This window comes from Neopsephotus bourkii, unplaced genomic scaffold, assembly GCF_033783945.1.
Source record: "Neopsephotus bourkii isolate Nb327-2 ecotype Australia unplaced genomic scaffold, CSIRO-AGI_Nbou_v1 NB_940, whole genome shotgun sequence".
NCBI classification, from domain to species: domain Eukaryota; kingdom Metazoa; phylum Chordata; class Aves; order Psittaciformes; family Psittacidae; genus Neopsephotus; species Neopsephotus bourkii.
Window position 1 is genome coordinate 745935 of NW_026901434.1, and position 19018 is coordinate 764952.

General features: G+C 40.3%; 1 protein-coding gene across 1 annotated transcript; it reads right to left on the bottom strand.

Annotated features, from left to right (window-relative positions):
* Window positions 1–549: 549 nt before the first annotated feature.
* On the bottom strand, window positions 550–14185 carry IL20RB (interleukin 20 receptor subunit beta). The gene is given in 8 exon segments (XM_061358305.1): window positions 550–803; window positions 1362–1507; window positions 1831–1981; window positions 4673–4797; window positions 7629–7819; window positions 8555–8681; window positions 14033–14102; window positions 14105–14185. Coding segments are annotated over 8 exon segments (1026 nt in total). The 3' UTR covers window positions 550–668.
* Window positions 14186–19018: the final 4833 nt, after the last annotated feature.

Here is a 19018-nt window from a genome sequence, read left to right on the forward strand (position 1 = left end):
TCTTACATCCATCACCACCAAGCACCGGTAAAACCCAGCTGCCCCTCATGGTCTGTCTCTGTGTTTTGTTGGCACCATACATGGCTATCTGCCACAAGCAGCAAATTGTTATGTTGTGTCCAGTCTCTGTCAGCATCCTTTTAAATGAGTGTAACCTCAGGTCAGGGCCTGCAGTCCTAAAGCAATTTTTTCCCTGCTCTTTCCAGCTGATTTAACCAAGCTCTTACTGGCTGCTTAATTTCTTTTTAAAATACCAAGGCAAAAATACTGAGGCTGAAATGGTTTGGAACAAAGGGACTGGTCTCTGCATTCATTGCTCTGGTGAAATCCTGGTGGCGAAGGGTGGTCTCTGCCCTGGAACTGTCGATGTGACTGACAGAAGTAAAGTGAACGTGAGTTAACTCACACTTGGTCATGGGTATGGGTATGAAGATAAACTATAGAAGATAGCGATTGTCACCTGTGACCTTTACTTGCTTTTTATGCAGATGGATGAAGATGCTACACAGAGGAACAGATCAGGCCACACACTCGTATCACTTGGTTTGCAGCAGTTTTTAGACACAGAGGTTTTAGACACAAATGCTACTTATTGGCACTGTGAGGAAAGTGGCTGGGGTACCATCTGCCAGCTCTGCTTACAAGATCTGTTTCCCCAGGCTGGTTTTTTATGAGATCTGAAGTGTTTCTTGAATCCACAGTTGGAGAACTTCTTCTGAGGGTATCACATGCACCATCAGATCACATTGCTCAGCTTCTTCACTGCCACACAGTATCAGCTGGGCTGGGGGTTCTGATATTTTCTGCAAAACAAATGTGTTCGCTCAAACACCCTCAAGGCTTCCACTTTTCCCCACAGACTGTTCCTCTCATCCTTCCTGCCACAACTGCCCACAGACCCAGTGCTCAGGAACCCACAGCCACAAAAGCTGCTTCCTTCATTCTCTCTTGAACTGCACAGTACATGTCAGCTCCTGACTCAAACATACTTCTGAGCAAGAAAAGAGGCTGCTTTTGATTTGTTTCTCCTTACCAAGCTGTTGAGAAGCTCAGTGTTGATAGCAGGGGACATGGAGCAGTGCTGCCAATGACACAGCTGTTTTGTTCAGGGAGCAGCTGGTCAGCAGGGACAGTCCATGCCTCCCAAGCTGCTTCCCCACAAGCATCAGGAGCATCTTCCCTAATCAGGGCTGTAGGCCAAAGGCAGTGACAGCCATGCAGCCAACTCAAGTGGGCTGCTCAGCTCATCATACTGTAATGAGCAAGGCATCCTGTGCATGTGTCTGCTTTTTCTGCCTGCCTCATGCTCCTGTGAATATCCAACACCCTAAAAAACAATAAAACACAGTAAAAAAAGTTACCAGTGTGTCTGGCAGGACTGCAACAGGGCAGCAGGAATACTGAAGGATTTTGCTTGTTTTCCAGGTAACGAAAAGCAGGGTCAAAGCAACCACGGCAAAGCCAGCAGAGATGAGGAGGGCAGTGACCAGCCACATGGATGTATCACCTAGAAATAATAGAAGCAGCAAAACTTCTGAGAGGCAAACCTTTTGAGGATAAACCACTCAATGCAGTCAGCCTGCACTCTCTGTGGCTTATCTTTCCATCCACCCTGGTGAGATCCTTTGTTGGCACACTCCAGGGAAGGATACTTGTGCCAGTGTAGGCGGCTGCTCTCCAGAGTCTTTCTTTTTTCCTTCCCCAAGGAACAAATGGGCAGCACATTTGCAAATAAGACAGGAGGTACTGGGTGGAAATGAAAGGAAGAGCTGCTGGGGTGTCCTTGGACATGACTAAACCAGGGGAATAGGAAGGAAGGGTGGCTGTTACCTTGTGCCCTCACACACTGTGTCTGGCTGAAGCTGCTGCTTCTGTTGATCACCTCAACGTATGTCTGAGCTTTTACACAGTAATCAGGTCCTGCCTCCATGGTGTCCAGGTGAACCACAGAGCTGACCTCCTTCACCATCTTCCGCTGCATCTGCCACAAGCCCAGGGGAGAGAGCATCAGAAGACAGGGCAAGGACCTAATTGTGAACAGGATTGCTGATATGATGCTAGCCCAGACTTTACTGGGAGAAGGGGAAGGAACAGCAGGAGGTGTAAGAGAGGGAGAAAAACAGCAAACAAGGAAGCACAGTGGAGTGCAGAATGAGACCACGCACATTGTTGAAGGGGATGGAAAAACAGAGCAGTGAGCCTAAGAGGTATAATGGTGATGTTGGGCCACAATGCTATGACCTGGTGTAAGGACTTGATGACTAAGATCTTGACTGATCCAAGTTTTTGCTGGGATAAGAAAATCATGCCTGTGTTAGTGTGGTATGATAGGACTGCCAGAACCATGCTGTGACAGGGGTGTGAGAGCTCTGCTGTAACTCTAGAGCACTGAGAGGGGATAGACCATGCTTATGAGGAGCAAGTGAATTTAGTGTGTGCAACTCAACACACTTCAGCAACTCTTAAACAGCATATCAACACCAGTACATAATTTTCCTGCAATAAATAGGACTCCATTAACTGCTAGCAAAAAGCAGTCAATATTTCCAGTCTCCCCAGTCAAGAGAGGACAGGTAACAATTAACTAATTAATTAATCAATTAATTAATTCTTTCTGAGTTTCAGATGCAGAGCCTGCACTCACAGAAGGCCTGATCAGCCTCCAGCATTACACGCACATATGGATACTTCCAACAAGCCAGTAGGGCTTCTCTTGTAGGGCAAGTCCTTCTCTCCATCAAAATATCCCTCTCCACAGAAAGGTGATCTTGAGGCCCACTAGTTTGTAAAGATTTCAAGGGTGAAATAAGGTCAGTGACTATGTGTGGTGTGTAACCTCTTGCAACAACCTCAAATCAGACATGCCAAATGTGACAATTAAAAAAAATAAATAATTAAAAGAGTCCCAGCAGAGAACTGGACAGGTAGCAACCAGCAAACCTGGTGCTTGGGACAGCCCAGTAGTTAGAAACTATTCTGAAGTCTGGAATTAATGTTCAGGTGATTAATATCATACATCGAAGAAGAGTTAACATTTTGTTAAGCCCATGAACACGGTTGATCTTGTTTACTTCAATTTCCGAAAGATAGTCAAGATCTACTTCAAAAGCCTGCTAAGCCAACAGCCATGGGATCAAAAGGCATGGGACTGCACTAACCAGGCCGCAATGGCCCTGACCAGTCCTGTCTGGCTCCCCCATCTTCACCCTCCTCTCCATGGCCCAGAAGCACCATTAAGCTCAGCCCAGAACCTTCAGTCACAGTCTGAGCTATGCTGGAGTTGTGCCTGTCATCGAATCATAGAATGGTTAAGGTTGGAAAGGACCTTAAGATCATCCAGTTCTAACCCCCTTGCCATGGCCTGGGACGCTTCATAGACCAGGTCACCCAAGGCTTTTTCCAACCTGGTTAAATTGTGCCCATGAGAATTTTTCCCCTTCATTTTTACAGCCAGCGAGTGTTCCCTGAATTGAGCATCCCTCATCAGAAACAAGAACTTGGGGTTCAGGTTTTCTGGAACAGTCAGCTCTGTGGTAGTCATCCTTGTTAACAACTGCTGGGGACATAAAGGAATGTGGAGACTTGTGTAATGCTTCTGCACCTTCAACTGTGCAGGTTTACTCCCTAACCACCTTGGTAAAAACAAAAGTAGCTGGAAAGGCTTCCACAGGGAACAACTAAGTAGCCTGGGAGTCCTTGGCCTGGAAGAAGATACACAATATGAAACTACTCAGAGTGGCAGGGAAAGTGACTAGGGAATAACTGTTCTCTCTTCTCTCTCTCTCTCCCCTAAACCAAGATTGAGACTGCACAACAGTTAAGCTGCAGAATTCCTGAGTACAGGATGTATGTGCTAAAAGTTTACATAACTTGAAAACGACAACAGAGAAATTAATGGAACAAAAAATCATCAAGGACTATTATAATGATACCATTTCTGGTTCAGGAATTTCCTGGAGCTGTGTCTGTGAAATCTCAGAAAATAACCTGAGCGTAATTACACACAGGCTTTCTCCTCATTAATTTCCTTGGTTATCTCTATTGCCCACTGGCAGAGAGAAAACGCTGGGTTTGATGGTCTCATGGTCTGACTTTATACAGCTGCTGAAATTTCATGCTTTTATGTTCTTAGGTGCTGTGGAAGCACAAGTTCCCAGGAGAAAAAAAAATGTTGATATCTAGTGAAAACAGAAGGACCTCAATGGAACATAAATTGTCACTGCTTCAGGTATAAGCAATGCTCTCAGCTAAGCAACTGGCAGCTCACTGTCACAGACAAGCTGTTTTACAAAAAAAAAAATCCTGAGAAAAATGCTGGCACCTCGGTGTGACAAGTTAATCTTGTCTGAGTAATCCAAATAATGTTTAGAGAAGAAAGTCAGCACAAACACCTTCAGTTCCTGACTTCTGGTTTCTTTCAATGATTGAGGTCCCTGAGGAGATTCCTCTTCCCAGAGAAGGAAATGTGGAAAGAAGACACAAGCTTCTCCACAAAGGTAAGACCAATGCACTGGTATGTGCAGAGGAATATGGCACACATTGACTCCAGACATGTCCCCCAGCCTCACAGCAGGAGTTTGGACTGGCAAAGAGGCCCTGGCAATGTATGTATGCTTTCACTTTAAGTATGTAGGCTCTCTGCTGTTGCCCAAAACCCGAGGATAAAACTCACCCTACTCTCTTGGCCCTTCTTCCAATAGAGAACACAGAACTGAAAGGCTGGCCCCATGTCTTCCAGCTCCACTAATAAATGATAGCCATCTGCTATGACCTTCATCAGAGGTGGGGTCAGGGAAGCTGCCAACACAGAGAGAGCACCATTATCACATCTGAGGCAATCCTTAAAAATAGTCCTGTTCACAGCTAGGAGAGGGAAAGAAGGTGCCATCATGAGCACAGTAACATTACTCTGGAATAATAGGCAGCTGCTTCAGTGGGGCAAAAGCTTCTCTCTGTTCTGCCTCCCACTATGACTAGATACACTAGCAGAGTTTGAACAGGGTGACCATGGCTGGCATTGCAAATGGGAGTTTGGCAAAAGCTGAGTTGCACAGAACTTGAAAGCTTCTGAATTTTCTCCAGTAGAGGAAGCATCTGGCCTAAGAGTCCCGTGTGAACAACAGCAGCAGAACCAGCTGGATAACCAGAAGACACCAGATCAGACCAGTTCTGCTCCTGGGCGTTAGTTTAGCACTAACATACAGGGCAGGAGCTGTGAAACCATTGCTTTTTCATGGGAATTTTGGCAGTTACTCAAATGTAAAGGAAAAAGCAGTATGATCCTCTGGCAGTGGAACTCTGTAACTCTGGCAGTTCACATGAATGCTGATTTTCTTCTAGTGTCTATATGGTTTTAGATAGACTTGGGCTGATGACCTGCTGTGACTAAGTTTTTGTAAATGTATGCAAGTAAATCTGCAGATTATTTGCTTCATGCTTACTTTGATATTCAAAGATTGGTTCAGATTGGGATTCTGCTGTGAGGAGTATTAGTGAAACAATCAGAGTCAATCAAGCATGAATGAAACTACATACTGAACATTCGTGAACTGGGAATCAAGGCAGTACAAAGATCATGTCTGCACTACTTATATATGACATTCTTTATCACTCCATTGTGGCTGAAGCTGGTTTTAACTTCCTTGCTTTTAAGAAAGGAAGGAGAGCAATGTATAGCCACATACAGAAGAGATGTTCTTAATAGAATTTGCTCTTACATCCCGTGAATTGCCATTAATACTGAGCAGTATGAAAAGATAAAATACAAATATGTTCATAATGAGCATGCCACAAACGAGACACCTGGAAAACTACTTTATACTTTTGAATTGAAAGGTGAGAATCTGCTTAACAATGTCTCAAAACAAAAACAAACAAAAAGTCTTAAGATTATTTGGAGGTTAAAAACAAATATTGGAATAATGTTTTAACAAATGAATATTGCAAGATGCTACTACTTACCAAACAGAAGCATTTAGATTTATCTCTATGTTGGCACACTGGATACCAACTAACTCTTGCAATTTTGATAAAAGAAGAGAGACATAACTAAATTGTTAGTTTTAGGAAGGTCTTTTAAAAGTGTCTTCCATGTGTCACCATTATGTGTATCTACATCTAAGGCTTTGACACTGGAGCTATTTAGACCACAAGTAATGTGGGCTGTGCTGATTCCCTGTCTATGAGCTACATACAGAACCTGTGGGCTGTGCTTTGAATTCCTTAGGTCCTCTCAGATGTAATTTCACATTTCCTAAGAGAGGCAATAGCAGAGGCAAGGAAAAGTGAGCAGTAAAAATGCAGAAGGACAAGAACGTACAGTGACTTTTCTTTCTCCTTTAAATACTTGTCCATATATGCACATTCATACTACAGCCCATTGCAAGCTGTATCCTCTGAACTTTCACAGCTTAGAGAGAGAAGATTGTATTGAGGTCTCTTAGACACAAGACTAAGCTGTCAAATACATCACCATACCATAAGAAAGTTGCTGCTTTTCTTAATGAAGACGATCAAGCTAAGGAATACCCTTCCATATAAATGCCTGATGGTGTGGTCCATGGCTCAACTCTATGTCACCAGAGATCTCAGGAAAGGGAAGGAGTTTTCATCTAAAGCACTATCTAGAAAACACTTCCACACCAAGAGACATGCTTACCATCTTAGGTGGCACTTCTCATGGTGCTGCTTTGATTAAGTGGTCTGTATGAGTGAGGACTGCTGACTTATGAAGTAGTATATAATTTCCAACGACTGATGAAGGTTTAAGATTGGGTCAGCTCTGATCTTGGACAGGCAATTTCTTTTCTGGCTAAAACTGATTACTGCTGCCCATCCCAGACTGAGACTTGCACTCCAATAGTGACCTTGACAGGGGTTTTCCACCCCTTTTTATCGCTGCAATCAGTTTACTACACAGCAGAGAACATAGGCAGAGAACATAGGCAATGATTCCAGAGGAACACTGGAAACAGCATGCTAATTTTAGGCTGCAACATGACCCTTAGGTTGAGCTAGACCTCAAACTTTGCAGGGATTGGAAGGATATGGACAAAATACCTGCATGGCTAGAACTGCAGCAATGTTACAGTTTACTTTTTATTTTCCTCTTCTGAGGTCACTTCATATATCTGACAACATGGGAGGAGGGAATCATGTCTGGAAGGAACTGGGATTTTCAGGACAGCATGAAGCAGATGGAGGGTGACATGGCTGTTTTCTAGAGTAAGTGCTTCCATAGGGTCAGGTTCTGTACTCTCGGGAGTGACTAGAAGACATGGATTAGATGGAGCACTGACAGCAACCCTGGTTGATCCGAATCTTTTGAAATCAGAGGCAGGAGTAGCCAACTTGCCAAAAGAAATGTTTTCTTACTGATCTTAGAAGCCCTGGAGATTCAAGCCCTGTAAATCTGGCCTTGCCTCAGGAGGAACTTATGTCCATGAACACAGTATAACTAAGAGTGAAATATCCCAACCCAAAATGAGAGAAACTGAGAAGCAGGATGTGCTTTGTGCATTCATTGGCTTTGTGTGACATGCACAGTACATAAACATATGCATGAGCAATCCCTCAACACCAGACTGAGAAACTAACACAATGTAGCTAAGCCAAACAGCAGGACTCACTTGTAATGCGATTGAAGAAACCTTTCAGGGTGCCCCACTCTGATCTTCTAGTGCCAATGTCTGCTCTTACACGCAGGTTATAGGCCACAGTGGCTGAGATATCCTCTGTGATGTTGCACACCGTGGCTGTGGTGAGTGAACATTCACAGATGGGAATCCAGCTCTCATCGGCATAGTCTCGTTCATACTCCCTGAGGAGAGGAAAAGAAAGCAAACAGGCAACAGTCTGGTAGGATGAATATCTGTAACATAGTCAAAGGCTGCTTGCTCGTTCTTTCCAGGTAAAACCAGTACTGGGGTGCTTCAGAGCTGGAATACCAGGAGTGTATGAAACCAGTATAGGTGTGGTTTAGATCCTATCTAGACAAAATCTCCCAGAGCCACCTCATTCATGAGTCAAATGGAGCATGATAATGTAGGAGGTGGGGATAGCCAACACAGTGTTGATGCCTCAGATCCTGCCCACTCACTTCACTTGATTATCCCTGGTAAACCAGAATTCCAAAGATATACTGTAATACAAGTCATAACTCAAGATGGATCAGAAACCTCTTATAACGTGTGTTAGATGTTTAAAAGATGATCACTGAATAAATCTCTTTCCTTTTCTAAATAAACTGTTGCTAATCCTCCTAACTTTTGAATTTTCTGGACAGAGGTAGTTTTTATGTTTGGGCTTAATGCCCAGATATTTTAATATTTGGGCTTAATGCACAGCTTGGATTACTCTGGTATCTATTAACCTGTAAGCAGTCTCAGAACTTGAGCAAAAGGACTTTTTTCCCCCACATGTAATGAACTAACGTGTAGAGTATAAAACTTCTCCTATGTCTAAGAACTGAATAGTGCTAAAGACGCCCAAAAAAGCCAAATTTTAAGTCTAAGTAAACAGTGTTCAAAGAACAAAGAAGGACAACAGAAGTTACCCCTGAAACTCAACGGAGTATCTCACAGTTTCTCCCTGGACAATCACAGGACTCCAAGATAAGAAGTGTTTCATGTTGGTAGAATGAATAGAGATATTCTGAGGTGCTGGCAGCAAAGCATCTTCACCTAAAATTCCCAGAAAAAAGAAAAAAACCAAACAAACCAAGATGTATGAATGTATATGAATGTACTAGGAAAAAGCTTACAGTACCACAAAACCATGGTTTGTATTAGAAATACACACTCTTTATTTCACTACTGTCACTTCAGCATTTGAAATTTTTTTTTAGAGAAGAAATGATAACCAAAGTGTAAATGATAGAGTAATTAGGCTTACAGAAAGGCAAAGCACACCTTTTCATTATTTCAGCTTTTCACTGTATCAGTAAAACAAGTCAAGCTTTTATAAAGCCGTTCAATTTGATTTAATGAAGTCAAGTAACAGATATTCTATTGCACTCTATAGACTTTTCCAATGTCATGGTTGGAAATGTGTTATGTCTTTCCAGACTTGACTCGACTGGACACTGTAGAAGATCTTAGCTCTTGTGCAGCTTTTTTCATGTTGCAGGATTGTAATAATCTAAGTGCTTGTAGACTGTAATCAAAGTACCTCTTTGATTTATTTAATGGACTATAAATGAAATCATTACATTATTCTGAGGTTATCAAAGCATATGGGATGGTACCTACAATATAGGTAATTTTTTTCTATGGCATCTTGATGTAATAATCAAAGCATGTGGGATGGTACCTACAATATACGTAATTTTGTTCTATGGCATCTTGATGTAATATCCTTAGAGATGTTTGGACCAGCTCATAGAAGGCAGGAATTCCAATGAGTATGCCCTGCACTACACTGTGGGAACAGACTTATCTCTGTTCTGCTACTTTCCAGTCACAAGTAAAGTATGTTCTCTCTGTTCAGCAGGGAATGGCTCTCAGGGAACCATTGGAAGGGAGGAATGGATGGAGCAGTTTCAACCAGTGCCGTGCAGCAGTGGTCATTTTGACACTTTCCCAGAAACAAGGTAACCTTTCTATGACAATACCTGTTACCAAGGATTATTTCCTAATTATTTTTTAATGACATCTATTTCATTTAACAAGGCCTACCTTTCATTAGTTTTTAACTGCCATTAAAAGAAGGTGTCTTCTTTTAAACAGTGCTTACAAAGTTAAACAGTTAATGTCAGTTTTCTACTCAGGATCAAAACCAGGTTGACAAGTCCATGAGCAACATTTTCATGGTGGTTATTTTAGAGCATAAGAACATTGGCATTCTTTATGCTTTTAGAATATTCCCTGTGTTTATATCATTATAAAATCAGTAATGATGTGGAGTACCTTGATGCCAATGCTTTATGATTCTTTGGCATGTTATATGGATCTGTTGGCACAATGCTTAGCTATTCTTTAAATGTCAGCTATCTCTAGGATGAGGAGCTTTCCTTGCAATTTAGATAGCGGAAGAGTCGCTGGTGGCCATACCAGCACTTCTGGCTTGTTGGGGTCCATACCAGTTTCAACGCATTTTTTGTCTTTATTGACCTTCACTCTGCAGCTTAACTACCCATTTGGTCTCTAGTATTGTCTATGCTTCCCAACATTTAGATTGTTTGCCATCACTTTTTCTTGTATGCTTTGGGAGTTGGCATACCTAAGTGTGTGACTTACATAACAGACTTCAGTTATGTGATCAGACAATAGTTTTTCCATGACTCAGCACGCACAGTGATCATGTCTGAACAGGGCTGAGCTGTGCTGGAGTGTTTCAGAATATTTTAAGTCCTTGATTTAGGACTTTTTGGGTATGTATTTTTCTTTTATTCAGAAGTACTGAACCCTGGTTTGCTGGCAAAACCAGTGAGTCTTCTACTGGCACAGTGAGACCTTTCACCTCACTTCAGCTCAACCACAAAGATTTTATACAGGCACTAAGGTTTCTTTCTTCCTTTCATTAGGAAAAACTGGGCCTAATTACAGTGTATATGTCTCTATGAAAAAAAGTTCACTGATTTAAGTTTCTGTTTGGTATTAATAGATTCAGGATAAGCACAAATTCTGCTACTTGTAAGAATGCTTTTCCATGAAAAATAAGGTAAATAAAAACCTAATATCCATGTATGCTATCTACAGAGCATATTTCTTGATTTGTACAGGGCCACATATCTACTGTGGCAAAGCCAGATCACACAGAGCTATTGGAGTGTTTGCACTTTAGTATGAGAAAGCAAAGTCTCCAGCACTGCAGGTGAGATATAGATGCAGGTGGTGAGGTATAGTGTTATGGATGTATGGTTCACATGAAGGGTACACTAATTTGAACATCTCCCTTCAGATGAAGGGAAATGTATCTCTGGAGAAATGTAGTATTTACCCTTCATAATTAAAGAATACAGAAGCAGATATCTGTATGGGCATAAGTATACATATACCTGCATGTGTGTGCAGCTGTTACATGTAAACAGTATACGATTTTGTGCTCATAAAGTTAAATAATTAAATGACAAATTAAATGACAAATACACTAAAGTGAAATGTGCAATTCAGCTTTAGTATGTCTTACTTGACTGTTTGTATAAGAATGTTTGTAACTGCATAACCATGCCCTACTCCAAATACAGTGGGCAGCCCTCAGGAGTAAATCATAAAGATGTAAAGCTAAAACTTGAGATCTTTTCATCCAGTACACAAATTAAATGGGGTTCCTGAGCAATAAAAGCAACGATGCACTTCCCTGCACTCTGCCTGGGAGCCAGAGCCATACTGAAGGCTGTAGTTTGGAAGAGAAGTTTATGCTCTTCCAAAATGATGTTGATCTAGACATAGCATATCCTGTGTTGTAGCGAAACAAATTACATTCATCATTTCTCCAATCCGTCTGTTGCAAAAGCCCACAAGGCAATTGTAAGCAAACGTGTTTAACACAGGGAGAAAAGACAATTTGAGGTTATACAAACAGGGAAAGCACAAACAATGAAGGATGTTTCCTAGTACTGAAATACTCCATTATCTGTGGTCTATGCATTTTGAAGGAAAAAGAAATAATATACAAAGTGCAGGAGACAAATGGACAGAGAGAGCAGGCAGGACCCAGAAGGCTGTTAGCCTAGGGCTGTGTGCAACTTCCATTTGATTTTGGATTCACAAGCAATATGTAAATAGCCTCACAGGAAAAGCCAAGCTCATCTTTCAAGTCAGGGTACTGACTCTTCCCCTAACATCTCCAATCATGCCAAAGAAAAGACATGTCCAGATTTTCTCTGTAAATAGCATTTCTGCCTCCCAAGCTATCAGGAATATACTACATTTTCTTTGCTACGCTAAGAATGGATTTCCATTTAGACTGGTGATGACTTCTTGTTTAATATTTTTCCCCTTTGCGTTAAACTTACAGAATCTAAAATTAAAAAAAAAATTAAAATTCATTATCAAGTCCAATACATTTGTCTGATTTACTTTTCAGTTAAAAATGCCTTAAATAAACCCTGATAAAATTCCATTGCTCTGGGATAGAGTCTTATGCCCTTCTTTTTCTGTGAATATAGAATGCAATAATATTTCATCTCTACTACTCCATCATTTCTTTCTGTTAGTTTACTGTTCACTACTATCACCACTACTTATTGTTCAATGTCAATAAACACTGCAAAATATTAAGAAAATTACCTCTTTATTCTCCTTTCAGGGGCTCAACAAACACAAGAATTTACTCCAGAATCAGCACTGCATAGTGTTCAGAAGTGCTTTGCAATAGCTGTCGTTTTTCTGGCATGCCCCTTAAAATTTTATATACAGGGCTGAGAAATCCTTCCTTACTGTAGTGCTAATAAGCATTAGCTTTTAACTTCCAAGCATTTAATCTCCTTTTCTGAATCTGGAGGACAACAATGTCACCAGCTTCTTGTATCATCAAGCATGGTCTGCCTCTGCATATGAGGAAACTTCAGTGAAGGGGAATCTGAAAAGGGAATTCTGAACTCTAAATATTGGTGATGAGAAAAAAATGTCTGTAACACCCCATGAAGGTAAAGAAATTTCTATGCAATCTAAGTGATGAAAATGAAAGCATTTTAGACAACAACAGTAAATCATGCCAAACAATATCTTTGGATGTACCTCTAACCTGACAAATCTGGGAACATCCCCTCCCTCATATCCCAATTACACAAACGGACTGCAAAATGTCAGTACCTACCCCCTTGCCTGTTTTTCTTCCCATCACATGGGATACAAAGCCTGGACTCCTAGGCTTGGACACGAACACGGCATCTCCTGACCTGTCGCAACCTCTATGCAACCACAGTGGCAGGTTTAGACATAAACATTCAGTCAAAATGTTTGCACAACAAGCAGACTACAACACAGACTTTCATGTTTCAGGTCAAGGCCAAAAGAATGGGGGACACAGTGTAAGTTATCCCATCTTTTTCTCCTACTGTCTGTCACAGTGTAGAAGACAAAATTGAATGAGTAAGCAGCTGAGCCAGGCTGGCAGTCACTACGTACAGAGGCAACATGGCTCCTGTACAGAAACATCACACAGCTAGCCAGGTCTTACAGAAAAACACAATAAAAACAAACCTAAACTTCTTTAAAGAATAGCAGCCCTGCTTTGACAGCTTTTAAAAAGCATTTGTCATAATCATCTGTATTCCACAGAAGAAACTGAGAGCATAAGTAACTTGGTGCTGAGTCAGTGGTTTCAATACCCAGCAACAAGGAACTATAAATAATGATGTTTGTTGTGTTTTGTTGGCCAAGAAAACTTTAAAACTATTCTTTTTTTTTCTGAGGCAGAGAACAAAATGGAGCAAGACACAACCTTAATTCGAAAGCTAAGATAGCACATTTAGAAAGATGGAACTGAGCAAAATCTAAGCACACTGGCCAGCCACGTTTGTTTTCTGGAGGACTGACCATCATAAAAACGCTGAAGTATAGTCAGGAGATCCAAGGCCAAACTCCTTTTAGGGGGTGGGTTTGGAGCTTAGCATTTACTTGGAGAAGCAGAACACAAATTGCACAGCCTCATTCCAGGGTAAAGAGATCTTCAATGAACATTTTTGAGCTATTAACACTTTATACCCTTCCTCTCTGACCCTACATCTACTCCACAGGTGGGGCATCCCCTGTGCTCAAACTGATCAGCATTAAGAGGACTTGAAAGTTCAGCTTCTCACAGAACAGCAAAAAAGCAGACACAGCTACAATATTATGAATATCCTTCAAACTGAAACTCCCCTTTAGGTTTCAGAATTGACTTGCAGAATGCAGAATTTGCTTATTGCCTTTTTCATTTGCTTATTCTAGTAGTAACTTTAGATAAAGAATTAAAATTCAGTACCTGACCTCATACTATTTGACTTCAGTTTTGTAGCGGTATGTTTAACAAAAGGACAAAAGACTTTGTTTCTCACAGCCCCTTCATCTTCCAACTTAAGTCAACAGAAGATATTTTAGCCATTTACCTGTGAAATTTGGTGCAATCAGAGCATAGAGGAAGAAGCAGATGAGATTTAGTAACATTTTGCTCAGACTTGTCACATTCTCCCACATTCATACCCTGTTGTGCAGATCAGGTACTTCTCTTCTAGCCCGGGAGCCCCATCTGAGCGAGCCATGATGCCAGCAAAGTGGAGACTCCAGGGGAGTATTGCAAACACCACTTTTCTGCCTGTCTGCGCCAGTGTCCAAGACATACCTATGTTGTTTGCAAGGGCGTCGTTACAGGGAGTGCCCAGGTAAGCTGGTGCCAATGTTTCTTGACAGGTCTGTGCAACTGCTGAACAAGATGGCATAACTTTGTTTCACATTGTTGGCAATTATAGGTAGACAAAGACACTGTAAGGAGGAAACAGTATTCAGCGGATATTTCCATGTAATTTATATAGCTCTAAGTACTCACTTTTTCTGCTCAACCTCAAAACTAGGAACCAGGAAAGTTCCCCTCTCTTACTAAGGCATGCCTGTAGCCACAGACCTTGTATGGAGGACTGTGTGCCCCTGGGATGGCAGAAGGGATTTGTGTGCTCCAATTTGTTTTCAAATAACACTTCTCATGGCAGTTATGTTGGGTGCGTACTGAGGAAGACATTCTGCTTTCAGATTTGATTTGGTGCAGGCACACGTCTCCAAAAGTTTATCCATCTTCCAAGGTCCACAGCTCTCCATCTTGCCTCTTGAGCAACGGCAAGCTCTTCAGCTGGACTCAGCCCCGAGACCTTTTTAGAAACCCAAACTGCCAGCTGGTTCCCAGGCTGCAGCAGCAGCAAGCTTTGTGTTTGTGAGGCTGGCTTCTTCAGAGGCCAAGTGAGACATGTTCTTCTATGTTATGCAAAGAGCTATTTAAATTAAATAAAATTCTGACCATACAGATAATGGAGGAAATAATGCCAAATCCTACCAAATGTTTTCAGGTCTGATAAAAGTGAGTATTAAAACCTCTCCTCTAAAACCTCTTATTCTGCACTACATTGACTTGACTACAATTTGTCACTATAGAAAGGGCTTTTGTGTCTTAAAAACATTTCCTTTCTGATACCTTTTAATAGCAAATACATGGCTGCTGTTTTCAGTAGTGAATTAAAGGGATCTGTCAAAACATGTGTAGCTCGTATTTTCTGAGGAAAGGATCTTTTGTTTATTTATGAAAGAATAAAATTAGTATTCACTTAATCACAGGTCTCCAGGTTCCCAGACACGCAGAACAGCACAAGCAACTACACCCCAAAGGTTTTTCCTTCCCTCCATCTTTTCCCTTCCTTTTAATTTCTTCCTTCCTTTGCTTTCTTTGCCTTCACTTCCCTTTCTCAGCTTTTTTGTTCTTTCTGTCCTTTTTCTTTCCATCTTTCCTTGAAATTCCTTCTTCCATTTCTCCCTGCCTTCCTTCCATCCTTCCTTTTCTTTCTTCCCTCCATCTTTGGGACATAGTGAAAGGCACATGCTTCTGTATGTTTCCCAAACGTACATGTTATCCTTCCATGCTAGAAAGATGTTCTCTGAAAGTATTTAATGGGTTTCAGGTAAACTTTTATCTTCTTCATTTTCCCAATCTACTACTATTTCTATCAAATGTTCATGAACTAGAAGGTGGGTATTGTTGTGGAATGTATGCAGTGTCCAAGAGGGAAATATGGATGTGTTTAACAGTATTAGCAATAAGATACCATGCCTTTGCTGGGAGGGAAAATGAGTATTTGCAGAAGAAAGGCAAAATTTGATCATCAGATGAAAAAAATCTGTTCTTTTGTTGTACCAAGATGTAAATAAGACAATCATGAGTTTTGAATTATTCAATTCAGCCTGGGTAGTGTATCTGTTTTTTCACTGCTTAATATTTTGTGTTGCCATAAACATGTGGATTTATATACTCTGATTAAAAATTCAGACATGAGTTGAGAGGTATCTCAAAACCCACATGATCTAGTGAATTATGTCTCATACCATTCACTTTATTACTGGAACAGATGCACAGAAAAGTTTGCATTCAGTTTGTAGGAAATTTATTTGGATTAGGTACATAGCTAGTTTTCCTTTCCAAAGACTTCTTGCTGTCTGTGAGCCAGGCAGTCTCCTTTCCAAAGGTAAGGAAAATGAATACGGCCCCATATCACAGTTTATTAGTTATGAGCAATTGAAGTGGTAAAGTAAGTCTGCCATAATAATGATTGCATCTGCCCTGAGTTAACAGCAAGACTCTAAAATGAAAACTGCAGTAGTATTATACTATGTTTCATTCCTTGATTATAGACACCTAAAGCACAACATAAACATAGAAATGGATTGTGGGGCATATAAAGAAAACTTGAGGTAGAAGCCAAGCTACTGCATATACAGGACTAAGTTTTGCAAAACAAGAAGCTTGGGATAGAAGTGATTATTCAGATTATAGCTACAATAGAAAAACAGTGACAAAATACCTTCCGAGATTTTCCCTTTTTTTTTAAATGTTGTATAGAAATACTTGGCTTGAAAGAAATAAAAGTACTTACTCAATTTTACTGTTTTGCCTTCAGAATTTTATCAGTTTTACAAGACATTTTGAACTTGAAACAAATGTTTTGATTACTTTTTCTTCACAATTATGCTTACAAGAACATTTCTCTGAAATATTTTTATGCTATTAAACATACGCATTTCCAAAGATAAATATCTGTCTGACCGTCACTTGCAGATCTTGAATAAGCAACCTGGTTTTTCATCACACAACAAAGCAGTGAAGTTAGTTAAAACAATGACTTAAGGAGACAAACAAAAACACTGAGAAAGATTAAAAATTCACAGCTCAGTAGAAGTCAGTTACAACTGGAACAATAAGAAACTACAGGTAATTTCCAAGAGTTGCCTACTTTGAAGGTATTTTGAGTCATTTCTGCTCATACAAATCAACGCAAAATGTTGTAATATTGTTTGGATGGCCAGTTTAGTACAGTTTAGCGTCAGTATCACAATCACTGGCTCAGGAGATAGACAGAAATATGTATCTATCTGTTGCATCAAATTTGACTCATATAATTTTGCAGATACTCAAAATCTACATCCAGAAAAGAGACTGTACAGGCTGTTAGAAGACAGCCACCAGCCTGACCTTGCCAGAAGATCCTGGACAGAAAAGAAATAGGTAGAACATGTAAAAAGTTGAGCTTTTGGCATGTGTGATACAAATGAAGACTCCTAAAATAAATTGGCAATAAATTTATTTATTAATACTTGGGTAAACTGAAGTGAAAATCAGCAAAAGAAAGACAAAGACATACTCAGAAACTGTGGAATTTGCCATAGAGTTTTAACAATTTTTGTAACAGCTCATGAGGAAAAAAAAGCTGCCGAGACCAGGAAATGGACAAATTGACCGCCCTATGACCTATGAGTATAGTTCTGTTTCTAAAACATCTGACTGAACAGGGCAATTCTAAAGTAGGTGATGACATTTGCCAGACATGTCTGGAACAATTGTCAGTTTTTAAAACACAGGAAATCAGCAGTAATGCAAAAGGTAAGGAAAACATTTCAATTATTTGATAGTATTCTGGAGAAAAAAAAATAAAAAAAGCTCAAAACCCAGAAAGACATTTACAGACATAAGGCTTGCTGCTGGATATGTCAACATATCCTAAGTGAATACCCAATTTACAAGGATATCGAAGCAAAATATGTAAATCTGATTGACATGTTTACATTCTTGGCAAATCACAGCAAGTTTAGCTGTGAGGCTAGCGAGTATTTGTAACATTTGCTAGGTGAGCAGAAATCACAGAATGGGTTAAGAAAGCTTGAGAAAAACAAAGTGTGCTGAGGAAGAATTAGTTACACTAATTCTTGCATAACACTAGGATTTAGTGAAGGAAGAGAAAATATATATGAAATAGGAATTTACTCAGAAATGGATTTGAAATGTGCACTGCTAGAACTTAAGAAGAAATATCAAGAAATACCTGCTAAGAATACTTGCTTAAGTTTCTTTATGATAACAAACATACATAAAGGCACAGCTGGTATCTTATAAATTATTTCCGAGGAAAATCTTTTTAAAAATGTGCATCAGGTCAAACAAGAAGTTGACAAGACTGTTCAGTGATGAATGATCCTGCATCTGGGGACAGACTTCTGGGACCATTGCCAGTGTGATAGCCAAGAATAGTGTTCCAGCAAAGGATAAAGAGGAATAGATTGTATATAAGTTGCAGCCTCAGGCAAACCTCTTCTGCATCTAAAGCAACAATATTGGAGACCTGTTGGCTTTGCTTGGCCTTTTTTGAATGAGATGCAAACAGTAAAAAGGCATAGTATCAGAACATGAACTGGAGGGCCTTGTTAACACTTGCCAAGTAAGTTTAAGAGAAAACCAGATGAACATGTTCTTCCAGAATGCCTTCTGGGTTTGTTGAGACACAAAACTGAAAACTCAAGTTGCTGCAATGTCAGGAAGTAGAGCGGTCTGCCTAGAAACCTGTTCTCATATACAGAGCAGGTTGTACTACCCCGGTGGAGTGTATGATTGATACTGCAGGATACAAGATTAAGTAGCATTCTCACCACTTATCAGCAGAAAAGACAGAAGAGAAAACATATGAAGAAATGCATGAAGAACTTAGTCCTAGAACATAAATTTAGATAAAAAATACATAGCTACATTGGTTCTCATATGAACTATAAGAAATTATTTGAAATTTATTTATGGCTCTTATCGCATACTGCAAATAAGCAATATACTCTGGAAGCCATACGCAATTCAATTTGGGTTATTCACATGTGGTTATTTGCAAAGGTTGAAGGAAGGGAAAAGAGAAGACCCAGATGGCAATTTGAAAAGAAAGCTTTTGGTCATATTTGAAAAGCAAGTGGACAGGACCTATCACAGCCTCTTATTGGATTTCCTGGTAGATATTAAAACACTTGAATAATGTTGTGATAAGGTTAAGCTGCCTACCTGTGCTAGAACCTAAATAAATGTG